The sequence below is a fragment of the Mugil cephalus genome, chromosome 19, assembly GCF_022458985.1.
Source record: "Mugil cephalus isolate CIBA_MC_2020 chromosome 19, CIBA_Mcephalus_1.1, whole genome shotgun sequence".
NCBI classification, from domain to species: Eukaryota; Metazoa; Chordata; class Actinopteri; order Mugiliformes; family Mugilidae; genus Mugil; species Mugil cephalus.
In genome coordinates, this window is record NC_061788.1 from 10,269,960 (window position 1) to 10,283,477 (window position 13,518).

Sequence of the window (13,518 nt, forward strand, 5' to 3'; positions counted from 1 at the left end):
TAAATGTCAGTGTCAGTGTCACTCTGTGACGTTTAAGATTTTATATAGGAAAAATAAGTCATACCATCATTAATGTGAACCTTGATCTCAAAAACGCCCAACACCGCTTTAAGTTTGAAGCTAACCAAGCCTTATGCTAGCCTTATGCTAGCTAGTCATCTAGACTAAAGGTGTAGAAAAATAGCAGCTACCATCATATATACTGTGAAACACATGTGTGCATGTTATCTATGTCTGTGTGGACAGTACAAGTTGAATTGACACCTAACTGGGCCATCGGTTACTACTAAGGTATTATGGCTAGCATGCTAATGTTATAATTATAACACTAATAATAATAAATAACAGTAAGACTAGTTAAATTTCTGAGAATTTATAATTTTTGAGTAAGTTCAAACTTTAAACTGTGATGGATGAACATGAAGACTGAGGAGAAGATAAACACAGCTCCATGACTGATGAGGTGATTGGGCTACAAAACATTTTACATGCTCATTTAAGATATTTAAAGTAAGCAGACACTGGGATTTTTAAGTGAGGGCCTTTGACATATTGACAGATGTTGGCAATAGCAATTATAGATCTGTTAATGGTAAAAATAAGCAATTTATTTCAACATAGCACATCCGCCCCACGGCGTTACACTGTAGAATCTTCCCTCCGATGTACCAAACATGGCGCCCATGGTTTGTGTTGACCTGACTCTCTCTGGGTCTCATTTTTGTAGTGAGCCTCAAGTGGCCATTTGAGGAACTGCAGTTTTTAGCACTTCCACGTTGCCCTATGTTTTTTTGTTTGATGCCAGCGAAGAGTCGATTTAGTGTCCGGCGCACAACGAATGGAGGCGAAGCACGCACACATCCCAAGCTGTAAAACATGTTGACAGACAAAATTCAAAGTCTGGTTTGCTTGTCCTGTCATTCCGGCACCACATCAAAGCAGAAAAGGAGCCTCTGTGCTTTAATCGTGGGAAAACCATCTGAAAATAGCCCTGTCCCACAGCTGTATGTAATCTAGTGTGGGCTATGGATGCTCAATGAAACTTCAAACGCTTTGGTCTCGCAGAACATGTAAACTACAACTAAAATCAATAACCAAACAACGGTGGTCTCCTTGTTACAAATAGTACATGAAAGCATTGTAGTTTGTTTTGCTCATGGAATGTATTTAGGTGTGGAGGCACATATCCATGTGCAGTACAGAGTGTTAGCAACACTGTACACTATGTCTTTATTTTGCAAGTTTTAAATTGCAATTTTGAGGTGCCCTGATAGCGCCACCACGGTGAGCGTGAGACCCATAAACTGATGCTGTGGTCCTTATTGCAGTGAGATTTCAGCATGCACAATTTGCTGCATGCTATCCCCTCTCTGTCACCCCTTTAATTCCTTTCCTGTCACTCTCCACTTTTAACCAGCCAAATAAAGGCCTAAAATGTATTGTAAAAGAAAATGATAGAAGCAGCTCATATAAAGACATTTTATTTCAGTTGAAAGGAACTTGGCCAGTTTAAATACTGTGGTGAAAACCTGTCAAAAACTACAGCGTTCACCAGTACTAACGACTTAACTACGCGACAGCTAAGATTTCTAAACTGGTGTTTTTTGTGCTATTTGGTTTCTAACACCCAAACCTCGGTGTAAATAATTCTGCCCTGCAAGTACAAACCTCAGAGAATTCCGCCTGTCAAGCTCAACAACTGTCGTGCCCACGTATTTGATTTATGATTTTGGCATAATTACGTTATGAGAGCACTGTGAGTTGATTCATGTGACTGCAGTTTTCTCCCATTATGTCACTCTGTCATAGTTGACATTCTTCGAGCTGTTCCAGCAAAAGAGGGCTGGAACATTCAAACCGTCTCAGTGCCGCAAGTATAAAAATGTATGACGTCTGATTTGGATGAAACACAACCCACATTAATTTAGATAGTGCGTGAGATTGTCTTGTATGGTATTTATAAGCTTCATGTGCACGAGCATACTCTGATGTATGCTGATATTAAGGTTTGGATAATGAAGAGTATAGTTTGTGTGAACAACATCGAACACTCTAGACTGGAAATGGACCTGGACTTACTGGACATAAGTGATAATGCCTTTAGCATCAAAGATAATCCCACATAGCACCTTTATTATGAGCAAATAAAGCTCAAACAGGGCCTTTATTATGCATAAGTAAGTATGTTTCCCCATCTGTCTGAAATGATTTGCAAAAAGTTCTGAATCTTAGGGAGTGGACTGTAATGGGTTTTGTTACGACTATTGGTTAATGCATCTGGGAATCTGCAGTCACAAACAGACTCATTTCTGTTTAAACGAAGGTCAAAATACTTAAATGTATTATATTTTTGGAAGGTTTACTCACTCAAAACGCGTCCAGTGGAAACCGTTTAGCCGTTCCATACAATTCAACGCAGTCTCTGGGTATATTGTGCAGCCAGAAAGGAAGTGCCAATACATTTAAGTTGTTTTTTCCCGTTGCTAGGTGAGGGCAAACATGTTTTCATCGGAGAGGAAATGGACTTTGGAAGTAACCTCTTTGTCCGTGTCGCTCCTCTTTACAATAAATCAGAACAGATGATGAGTGTGAAGAGCTGTTTTGCGGTTTGTCACAGGGAGAGAAACCAGGTCTTCCTTTTCCAAGGTTGCACTTACAGAATAAGACGTGGAAATGGTGTGTTGTTGCTGTTTGGCAGAATATCATTATCAGGGGAGAAACGAAAAAAAAAAGAAGAAAAAAACAGTTGTGTTTGTGAAGAGATCACAGCAAGAAGCATGAAAGTAAGTGTGTGTGGCCCGGCTGTTTGTTATTAAAATGCTCTATATTTAGTGACACTTCGCAATTTTTTTTTTTCTTTGCAGTATACAGTAAACGTCAATATTGCGGAAATCCTTTTTTGCTGAATCGCTGGCGGTTACCGGGCCCCTGTGAGAAACCGCCTGAAGAAAAAAGTACCTTAACTGATGTTTATTTATTGTCAGAGAAATATGCGGCAATCGTGCAACGAGACGCCGCTCCCAAGAGGCTGTGGCTGAGTTGCACCTGGTTGAAAGATAACACGGCAAACCTGTGATCTCACAATATTTGGATTTCTTTGCACATGGGTTCAACTCCCACAGCTCATGAGTGGCATTTTCCAGTCGTGTGCATGTGTGTGTTTGTATTTTTTGTGCCTACGCTGTTTGCGTGGGAAGGGGATAGCGTGATACGCGCATTACCATACTACACTCCCAGTGAGAAACGTAGTTAGCTGGAGTCAATCTAAAGAAACGGGCAGCAGCTCTTATTCTATGGTTATAACAAGGTGAACCAGAGGACAGTCCCCCTTGACTCCTGGCTGCCTTAAGCCAGATGTGGTGTGGTGGTCGGAATAAAAGTAAGAAAGGATGGGGGCTTATTACATTGTTTGGACCTGCATTTCAATGATCCAGTAACACGAGGACAGTATATACGCTTGTGGGCTCAGCGATTCAACCTCAAGGAAAACATTCCCCGTCTTTCTCCGTTAAGTAATAAATTCAAATCTGAATGTATTTTTCACTGCCTAAAGTTTTTATCCTCCCATTGTTCTTGCCAAGACAAGCGCGCACAACCGTCGAGGAGCCGCGCTATTCAGAGAGAGGCACATGAACGCCATCAATCAATGTGACGCATGTGACTGCTGCTGATACAGGGAAGTGCAGCGGGTCCCTACTTGACACGTGTGCGCGCGCTGCGGACACGGAGTATCCAGGCAACTGACGGCAGCAACAGGGCCGCCTGGTAACGCGGCGATAAGCTCTGGAAGCGGCGCGTTTCTGTCATTGTTAGCGCTGTCATCGCTGTAAATCGCTGTCCTCCCCTTTGCGACCTCCTGTTTTGAATTATTTCCAATTAAATGTCCTCGTGAGCTCTGCCCGCTCCCACAATTCCCTCTTCTGAGATGCTGATTCTCGGTAAAAAAAAAAAGAGAGAGGGAACAGGAGAGGCATTGTGCCAGACGCAAGCTGTGAGTTTTTGCCACTGACCGGATATGCTGGCTACATTAAGGGGGAAAAAAAAATACAAAAATATAGAAAAAAAAGCTTTTTTTCCCACACCCACTAATCCGAAATGCCTCTATTGGATTTTCCTGTGTCCTTTCTCCTATTTTTCTTTCTTCTCAGTGTTTTTTCAAGCAGTTAAATCTGCGAAAACAGACTATGTTTGCCAGGTCTCCCAGCGAGTTTGAACATTCATCACACGAGCTAAAATAAAAGAACGGCTGAGCTTGTTCGACACAGTTTTGGAGTAATGTAACCTCTGCATGACATTAAAAGCACATGTGAATTGGACTCGTGCAACGGCGACTCCCGGAGAATTGAGCGAAAGACGAAGGCAGATGCTGAGAGACACAAATCATTTAAGGATGTTTCTATAGAACTTTTCCAAAATCTTCTGAGTGTGCGGGGAAAAACTGAAAGGCTACGCTCGCAGCATGTGAGGCGTTTTTTCCTCTAAAACGTTGAAATGTGAGTCCGTAAGTTGGTAAAGCGCGTGTCAGCGTTGAGAAAGCCGTGTCTGTTAGCCTCTCCATCATTCAGTCAGATGCCATATGCCAGACTGTTTCTCTTGGCCCTGAGAGAGACAGGGGCAGGGTGGAAGTGCGTCAGTCTGCGTTGCCCTCAGGCTTCATTTCTTTCATTCTCTTGCTCTGGACTGTGTGTGACACAAAGCGGGTACGAGCCTGTGATGATGAAAACCACACTTTTTTTTCATTCTTCTGTCAAACAAATGTAATGTTTGTTTAAATCTTGCACATACGCACGTTTTTTTATTAAGTTGATTCATAAATAAACGTCTGCGTGTGTGATTTAATAAAAAAGACCAAATACCAAATACACAAGGAATCTTGGTTAGACTACGAGACACAGGATATGAACAAGCAGAACTTACAAGTGCCTACATGGAGGTGAGCTTTTATATAACCCGTTACAGTCATATCAAGGCTTGAAGCTATGCAGAATTGAGGGCGTGGCTGTTGTCGCATGCCACCCGCTATCTAGCCGGTATCTCGGCTGCACTCACGCTCCAACTCGATTTGTGAATTAGCCAGGGGTCAGGCATTACTAAAAGGGCAGCCAGAGATGCCACACTTAACTTGGAAACCACTCTTCGGTGTTGTTACGGGCTTTGAGGCTTTGTCCCAGTAGTTCTGAGAATGACTGTATCACTGCATCTTCATTAGTGGCATAACCCTGTCTTACATTTTGTCATTCCGAGAGCAACTAACATGATATGAAAAGTAAATGCATTTCCCAGTGGGACCTTTGTAAACGTACTGAAAGAAGCAGGTGTTTTAAAAACACTTTTCTTAAAAAGAGAGTGGAAGAAGCTACTTGGATGAGCGGAAAAATGTCTTCAAGAAACTCTACAGGTCCGGCTGCCCTTAGACATAGCAGACATATAAGAATCAAATCAAGTAACCACCGTGCAATGTATAAAACAGACCAACATTACAACCGAATCCGAACAGAGGACAAAATACAACTCGATTAATGGTGCGTTCCATTTCTACCCAGACGTCGGAATTTCCAAGTTCCGAGTTGGAATTCTCAACTGGAATTTGAGTTACCAAGATGGCCGCCCCATGTGTAAACAGTAATTAGAAGCTCCTGTAATATTCCATTTATCAGCACTTCTGATTAGTTTTTGTCGCATTAAATCGATCCAACAGACAGTGTTTTTGGACATACATATGTTAGAATGCTTTTACAGTGTCATTTCAATTTTTTATGTGTTATATGGGAACTACAAGTCCATGTCGTGCCAACAACGGCTAAAAACAATAGCCTGGTAAAACCAAAACAGTGCGAAACACCATTGTGGCAAACTGTGATTAATAGTGTATTTTTATTCTACATTTAAATTAAACAATTAAAAGTTTTGAATATTTTTATGAATTTCTGCCTCGTCTGGTCTTGTAGATTTCACATCACTGTAAATCATAGGTCTTCAACAGGGGTTCAGCGGCCCCTAGGGGGTCCACTGAGGTACTGCAGGGGGTTGCAAAATCTTTGGTTGATTGGACAACCAAATTTTTTTTAATTTTCACATATACACACAGAGACTTTAATTTGAAATTTCACTCTGCACTTAAATGTTCTTAAATCTTAAATGTTATTATTGAACACACCAAGTTATATTACTTCTGTAACTGGAACACCATTCCCAGTACCGACTTCCACCTTCCGCGGTAAATGGAACACATAAGTAAACGCAGTAAAACTGAGTTCCAATCAGGAGAGGGCCAGCTGATATTATGACAACAACATGTACGCTCAATATCAAAATATGTCACCCGACACCCCATCTTTATCATTGCGGTACGAATGCTAGGCAGGGTGCAGGACAGCGGAGGGGCCTCGGCATAGCAGATGTTCCAGGACCACCCTATCAAGTGTTTGTTCAGTTTGCTCCGGGAAAAGACATAGAGTGAATCCACCCACTGCCCCTCTCTGGGACGCTGATAGCAGAAACACACTACCTCATTATAGACAGGGTTTTGTTTGTAGCGGTCTGTGCTGTTTGACCTTTAGCTCTTTCCCTGTTTTCCTTGGCGCTGCGTGGTGTTTCTCCATAAGCATGCGCACAATAACACGTTGGATTAGCACATTGGAAAATAAGCATACTGTATATTAACTGTGAAGTGGAAAACTGTAAATGCAAGTACAGGCACAGATGACATCAACATCTGGTCAGAGGGTGAGGCTCTTTAATAACCTGCTTCGGTTATTGCGCCTCGGCTCAGTCTGAAAGGAAATGCGCGAGTTTTGTTGACTGTTGTCCTTAAATGGCAGAAGGGCAGAGAAAGGAACAGGAGCCAGGGGACATACCGGAGCTCCTGGACCGGAACCAGCCTTGCTGACTCATTGTCTCTTTTTTTTGTTTTTGTTCTATCTTGTTTTTATGAGGAATAAGGGAGTCATTGTCTAGATGTTCAGGACGAATATAGCACACAATGAAGGCGTCAGCAGTTGAGCTTTACCGGTTCACTAACTAACACTGTATTTTAAGTAAGTTACCTGACTGGGACATGGCTTAGCCTGGCATTGTTTGGGGAAAAAGGCTGATTATGGTGTGGATTGATCCATAATAAAAGCTTAACAAACAGTGTGACGTTTTAAATTCGAGAATAAAACAGCAAAGGAGATTGAAAGTTAAACATCTCCAGGAAACAGACCGGCCTGCTCCCCCTTAGGGGGCTAAACGGTGACATCTGCTTCTGTCATAAGTGTAAATCAGACACATCCCACACTTCAGCTCCTCTTTGCGTGTGGACACATGCCTTATACTTCATCCATTCTCCCGGATTTGCATGTTAATCACACCCTAATCACAAATGGCTTATAAATATTGTTAACCATTCTCCCACAAATGCGGTTTCTGCTCTCCTCATCTGTTTCCAGTTGTTTCGGCAGACAATAAAAGTCAGTTCCCTGAGCTCGACTATTCCTTGATATAAGTCAGAAGAATCTTTAAAACGACTATTTCAGTCAGTGTTATGGCATTATCCAGGGGCGCCGCCAGGAATTTTGGGCCCCATGAAAAAAAAAAAAATCACAATGGGCCCCACTCCCTCATTGTAAAGGCTGAAGGGTCAGTCTGTGAACCATTCGTTCATTTGAATTTCAGTTCAGACCAGAAAAATCATGAATTTTTTTTACTGTCTTACATGAAAAGTCATTTTCATGTAGAAAATCAAGGTCAACGTAGGGACCATATATGGTATCTAACACGTCACGGAACGGGCAGGGAAAAACTAATAATGAAATGACAAACTGTTTTTCCATTATATTGACTTTCCAGTCTGAATAATAATTCAAATGAATGAACGGTACACAGACCCTAACTCTAGCCTGTGGCTAGCTAGCTCATTGCACAACGGGTTCATTACATGCTACTGGGCAGCACTGTGACTGATGTAGCTATAGTAATAATTTATTATGTCTATGGATTCAGCAACTATGGAAAACTGCCTGCGCAACCATGCGCTAAGGCAGGAACAAACCATTTCATGCAGAATCACGGGGGGTGGTTGGTCAATATTTATTTACCTTTTGATTAGTGGATATTTAACTTTTCCTGCCAAAAAGATCACTTGTCTTACTGCTATAGTTTATTATTGTGTTACAAAATGATATTTTTATGATGATGGTTTAATAATTTTCTCTTTTACCTTTTTGACACTCAATGTCAATGTGAATAAAAAGAAAAGTTACTAGGGAGAGGGCATCTACATTTCTCTAATACACAAACTAGATCTGCCTTTGAAAACTAGGGTTTGGAAGCTAACCCTCATTTTAACCATAAACCGAAATTTGATTGTCAAAGTAGTTAGCACGTTCAGCCAGAAACTAACATGCATTCAAAATATTAAGCTGATTCGATCAAGATGTATGAGCAGCTGTTTTATAATCCTCTTTCTGTTTTCACAGACCCTCTGCTGCCCCAGGCAATGGCGTGCTGAAGGTAAGAAGTGGACTACATAGGTTGATTTAAAAGTGAGCCTTCTGCCCTTCTGAGATTATGTCAGAGCACAATTTGTTTTGGCATGCGTAACTGAGCTGAGAAGCCTAATTTTAGAGCACCTTTTAATCATACAACACGGCTCGTTTTGATGTGATTTACGTGTGGGAATGCTGTTTTACGTGCATGAGGTTTTTTTTTATTTCGTGTGTGCGTGTGAATTTGCAGTTTGTGCATGTCGTTTGTCTTCACCCTCATCCAGGACGAACCTCAAGAAATCATTAAGCCTGTTCCCATCGCTCACCCCACCTCGAGCACCGCGTACACCAAGCCACTGAGTCAGGCCAACCCCGCCTACAACAAGACAGCCCGGCCGTTCGGGGCGGGCAGCGGAGGTGTCGCGGGTTCTTCCTCGTCCCCGGCTGCTCCCAAAGTGGCGACCATCCCCTCCGAGTCGTCCGCTTTCACCCCCGCCGCCCCGTCTCAGCCGCTGCAGCCTCCGTTCCCGCTTAAGTCGGCCTCTAACTCGGCTCCGGCCAATTCACTTCCCAAGCCCAGCCTTGGCCCCTCTTCCACCAGATCTAAATCCCCCACTCCGGCCAGAGTGACCGCCCCCCCGCCCAATCCCAATGTCCCACACTCCTCCGTCTATAACACACCTATCAACCTGTACTCCAGTGCCAATGCTTGTGAGGTGGCTATGGGACAGAGGCGAGGTCTTTTGGAGAGCCAAGGGCTGTCAGAGCATGTCAACGGGTAAGTACCATTCATCAAGCACAGTTTGTTTTTCCCTTACACGATCCCTTCTCTCATATACGGCTCATGTACCATCGCGTCTGCTTTAGACAGCGGGTCCAGATGAAATTACAGTCCACAGACCAGTGTTCATATTTGCTTTGCAGTCTACCTGAAAGAATGCGGTAAAGTAAATACCATTCTGATCTTCCCTCGCTACCACATGCCCTATTTCACCTCAAAATATGTGTCCCATTTGAAAAGCTCTTCACACAGCTGCGTACGAGGATAATCCAAGTCAGGCTGTACATCTTGTTTAAATCTCGTACGAGGCAATTGGAGGGGGACCAGAACCTACACAACCCTACTTGCTGATACCGCTCCCTGCCTATCTGTAATTGGCTGTGGTCGAACAAACTGGCTCGCTGTCTGCCCGAAAGGCTCTGCCGGTGTAGCATTTGTTTCTAATTGGCCAAAATCCTGACAACTCCTGCTCCTGGAGACCGGCGACAGAGCACGCAGTTTGTCTGGCCCGGGCTCCATCAGCGGGATTTTGATCCTCCGGTTGGGTTACAGTAGACCGAGCCAGGTTTAAGTGCTTTGCCACTCATTCTTTTTTTCTGTCACCTGGAAAATGGGTCACATAGGTCTGTATTCGTTGGCTTAAAGTCACCACTTGAGCTTTTTGAACTCCATAAACCTCTCTCGACATCTTTTGGTTAGATAACCTTGAAGAAACGCTAGGGAGTGAGAAACAGACGGCAAAAATTTAAGTAGAAAATTGTGTCCTGTTCAAGCACTGCATTTCTTTGCCATCTCTTCAGTCTTTCTTTTCCACGAAACTCTGGACTGTCAGCTCCCGGAGGTATTTGTTGCAGCATGTGTGTGTGTGCGTGTGTGTGTGTCCTGACCTGCATGCTTTCTTTTTGTGGCTCCTGTGGTTCTCTTTACGCACATTCTCTCAGAAGGGTGTTTTGGACAATACCGTACTTGTTTTCTCCAGTTCGCCTGTTTACGCTCCTTCTCGGCTTCAAATCTTTTCCATTTATCCTTTCTTTGCCCACAGGAGGACGGGGAGACAGATACCAAGTTAGTGCAGTAGCTTTTTAACCACGTGGAATGTGATTATAGCCTTTACATCTGTCTGGTTTATGATTACCAAAGGCATGCTTGCACCTCTTTGACCTAACCCCAACATTCCTGGTCATCAACTTATAGTACTCGCTTGTGTCCAGGTCCAAGCCAACTGTGAATAATCATTGTCTGACTTGGGGGGGGTTGTTGGCATTGGGAACACTAATACCGTGTTTACGCCCGGTGCAGCCAGGCCTGTCAGCACGCTGGGCTTCTTTAAGTCACCCAGCTCTGAATCTGCCTGACTCCATCTGCTACCACTGTCAGTATGTTTACTCAAGGCCGGTCGAATCACTACCAGTATATTGTGTGCTTTGCCTAAAAATAGCCTGACGTGTGCTTTCTTTGATCGCACTTTGCCTCCTCTCACTTGACCCCCCCCAAAGAACGCAGTGAAACAAGTTGCACGCGCTCGGGTTTTTTGACAGTGAATCGGCTCATAGTTTGGGACAGCACTTACACTCTGAACTGTGCATGTAAACACTCGGCATAAATGTTATTGCAGTCACAAGTGCCGTCAAATTATTTTCCGGAAAAGACGACCCCTTTAATAGTACGGCTCTGTGCTTCCATCTTGTGGTGAGATGAGGTCACTGTTACTTTAATCTCTCTTTAAGCACTGAATGCTTTGGTTTAATTTCACCACTTTTAGTGAAGTGCACTTAATATTTCTTCACCTATTAATCAATCCTCTTTAGACATTAAAATAAGACACTCTTAAGAATATTTGGTATATTTTTTTATTTACTGGATGACTTTCCTTTATAGCTTCCGTTGTAAAAGTGAGCCATCAAGTATGTTTAAGTAAGTACAGTTAAAAAAGCAGTTCAACAACTGTCCACATGTGTAATGTGTATCATAATTTGGCATTGTTACTGTCTTTGTGCATTTTTTTTCTTCTCTCTGACCTGCAGAACTCCTCCAGCTAGGCCTAGGAGGTAATAGTGAAATCTAGTCGCTGTTAGGCTGGGAAACATATATCTACAAGCTGCACCTTTGATTGATTTGGGCTGAATGTGGAGCACTCGTTGCGTGTTATGTGCACTGTGTGGTGAACGTGCGTCCAAACCAGAACGTTGTAGATGATCTGTTGTCCTATTAACCTGAACACTTGACTTATACATAACTGCTTACTTCTCCCATTTAAAAAACACATCATTTCTTTGTTGGCTGTGCAGGAAAGTTTTCATGGAGCCTGAGAATAACGCTTCCCTGGTTAGCGACGCCAGCAAGAAACGCCTGATTGAGGACACCGAGGACTGGCATCCACGAACGGGAACATCCCAGTCCCGCTCCTTCCGTATCCTGGCCCAGCTCACTGGCACTGAGAAGGGTGTGTACCATGCACAGTGTGTTCACATTGCATGTTTATTTAATTTTAACACACAGGACTTAGGAGCTATTGTAAAGTTTACCTAATAGGTCTTGAACAGGGTGTCCGCAACCCCTAGGCGGGTCTGAGGATGTACTGCAGGGGGGTTGCAAAATCTTTGGTTGATTAGACATTTTTATATATATTTTTTTCTTTTAATACACATTAACATGAATCCAACATATTTTAGTAAAGGGATAAATGGAGGCAGACATTTTTACCTATCAGTGAGCGCTTCACTCATTCAGCGAGCCGCCTCAACAGCCACCTTTTCACTCAGAGTGCCACGGTAGCTGAGACCTGTCAATCTAAGCCTCCTACACAAAGTAGGCCCCGCCCCATCACTGCTGAGCCAATCATGAGGCCGCTCGCTGACTGTATCAGGTTCTCCACAGCTGGCCAAGAGCCTAGTCAGTCCCCGGGTGAAATCCCAGAGGCACGCTGCAATATTAGCATAAGAGAAGCTAAAAGCGTAGCCACTGACATGGACTAACAGCTAACATGAAATAAAAAAGTGAATATTTGTATCTGTGCATTATTTGAATAACTTAATACTTACTGTCTGTCTGCTTCATTTGAGCTCTTTTAAATCACACCAGATTGGACTAGTTGACAGATTTAGCCAAAAATCTCTCAAAAATGTATATATTTGTATTATTCCCACCTTTTATCATCATAGTAAGAACTCAACCGCCTCTACATTTAATTGCTTCTGTAGTTTGTTTAAATAACAGAATAAAAGGCTTTCATCGCTGTATAATTGATTTTTTATAACCCTGTTTTGACTGTACAGTAAGCGACATTTAATGGTTACTTGAGCTGGCTGTGGTTTGGGGCCTTCCTCCGTCCCTAAGCGCTTTCTGAGTGCGTGTGGATCTGTTCAGATGCATAATGACATTTACAGCGACGCGCTTGACTGAGGCGAGATGAGAAATCTCTCGGCCCTCGGCCCGATGCTGCCAGACTGGTGTGAAATATGTGATGTGCTCTGAGCACTGGATGCGTCCTCGGTCTGTCTAGCGTTTCTGCAGCTGCGAACGAACAATCCAGGAAGTCCTAGCTTGCGAGAATTACAGTTCCTCTATCAGATCTTGGATCGGTTTGGAGATGAGATACAGCCGCACCCGGCAGAAGCATTGTATTTAACAGTTGGTCTGCACATATATTCTAACTTTACTTTTTTTTTGTTCACTATTGCAGAGCAAACTCCAGAGAACAGTGGAAAGAAGTAAGTGGTTGGCGTTTTTTTTTCACATAATCCGATTCGGTATGCGCCCGCGAGCGCTTCTTCTGCGCCTGTCTTCATCTCCCTCACTGTCGGGATATGCGTCCTTGAGTACTTTTACAGGAAGTAATGTGTTTTATCCTTCTGTTATAATAATCTCTCCATCGCAGAGTTCTTGAATTCAGAATTGGCTGCCTCAAAAACCCCGCCGTAAGCACATCTCCCGAGCTTGTGATTTGGAGTTAAACCCCAATTTCCTGAGCTCGTGCTCTGACAGGATCACGTTCAGTTTAAGGCCCTGATTTATTTGGAGAAGCCGTTTTTGAGAGCTTTCGGGGGGAGACGGCTGAGCGGACGCAGCCGTGGGCTCGGGCCGCGATTGCCGCTGCTGTTTAAAAGTCGATTTGATCTGCCCTCTGTGCCATCCCCAACCAATCAGTGTGTCACTCACTGCAAGCTGTGGGTAATTAGGTGATATTGTGGGTAATAGCAGCCCTGCCCAAAGGGAACTCTTCTTCTGTTTGTGAAATTTCATAAAGGACGAACAGTCTTTTGTAAAGAT

The 13,518-nt window shown here is 43.3% G+C and overlaps 1 protein-coding gene across 4 annotated transcripts in view; it reads left to right on the forward strand.

Annotated features, from left to right (window-relative positions):
* pdlim5b (PDZ and LIM domain 5b) overlaps positions 1-13,518 on the forward strand; it is a 35,962-nt gene that overhangs the window by 16,024 nt on the left and 6,420 nt on the right. The window contains exons 4-9 of one of the 4 annotated variants that reach the window (XM_047569632.1): positions 8,460-8,493; positions 10,292-10,314; positions 11,128-11,163; positions 11,274-11,297; positions 11,538-11,692; positions 12,932-12,959. In XM_047569632.1, the coding sequence (XP_047425588.1) occupies positions 8,460-8,493; positions 10,292-10,314; positions 11,128-11,163; positions 11,274-11,297; positions 11,538-11,692; positions 12,932-12,959 (300 nt within the window). Of the gene's footprint in view, positions 1-8,459; positions 8,494-8,752; positions 9,247-10,291; positions 10,315-11,127; positions 11,164-11,273; positions 11,298-11,537; positions 11,693-12,931; positions 12,960-13,518 lie in introns of all 4 variants that reach the window. The other 3 variants (XM_047569633.1, XM_047569631.1, XM_047569636.1) reach the window with 3 other exon arrangements.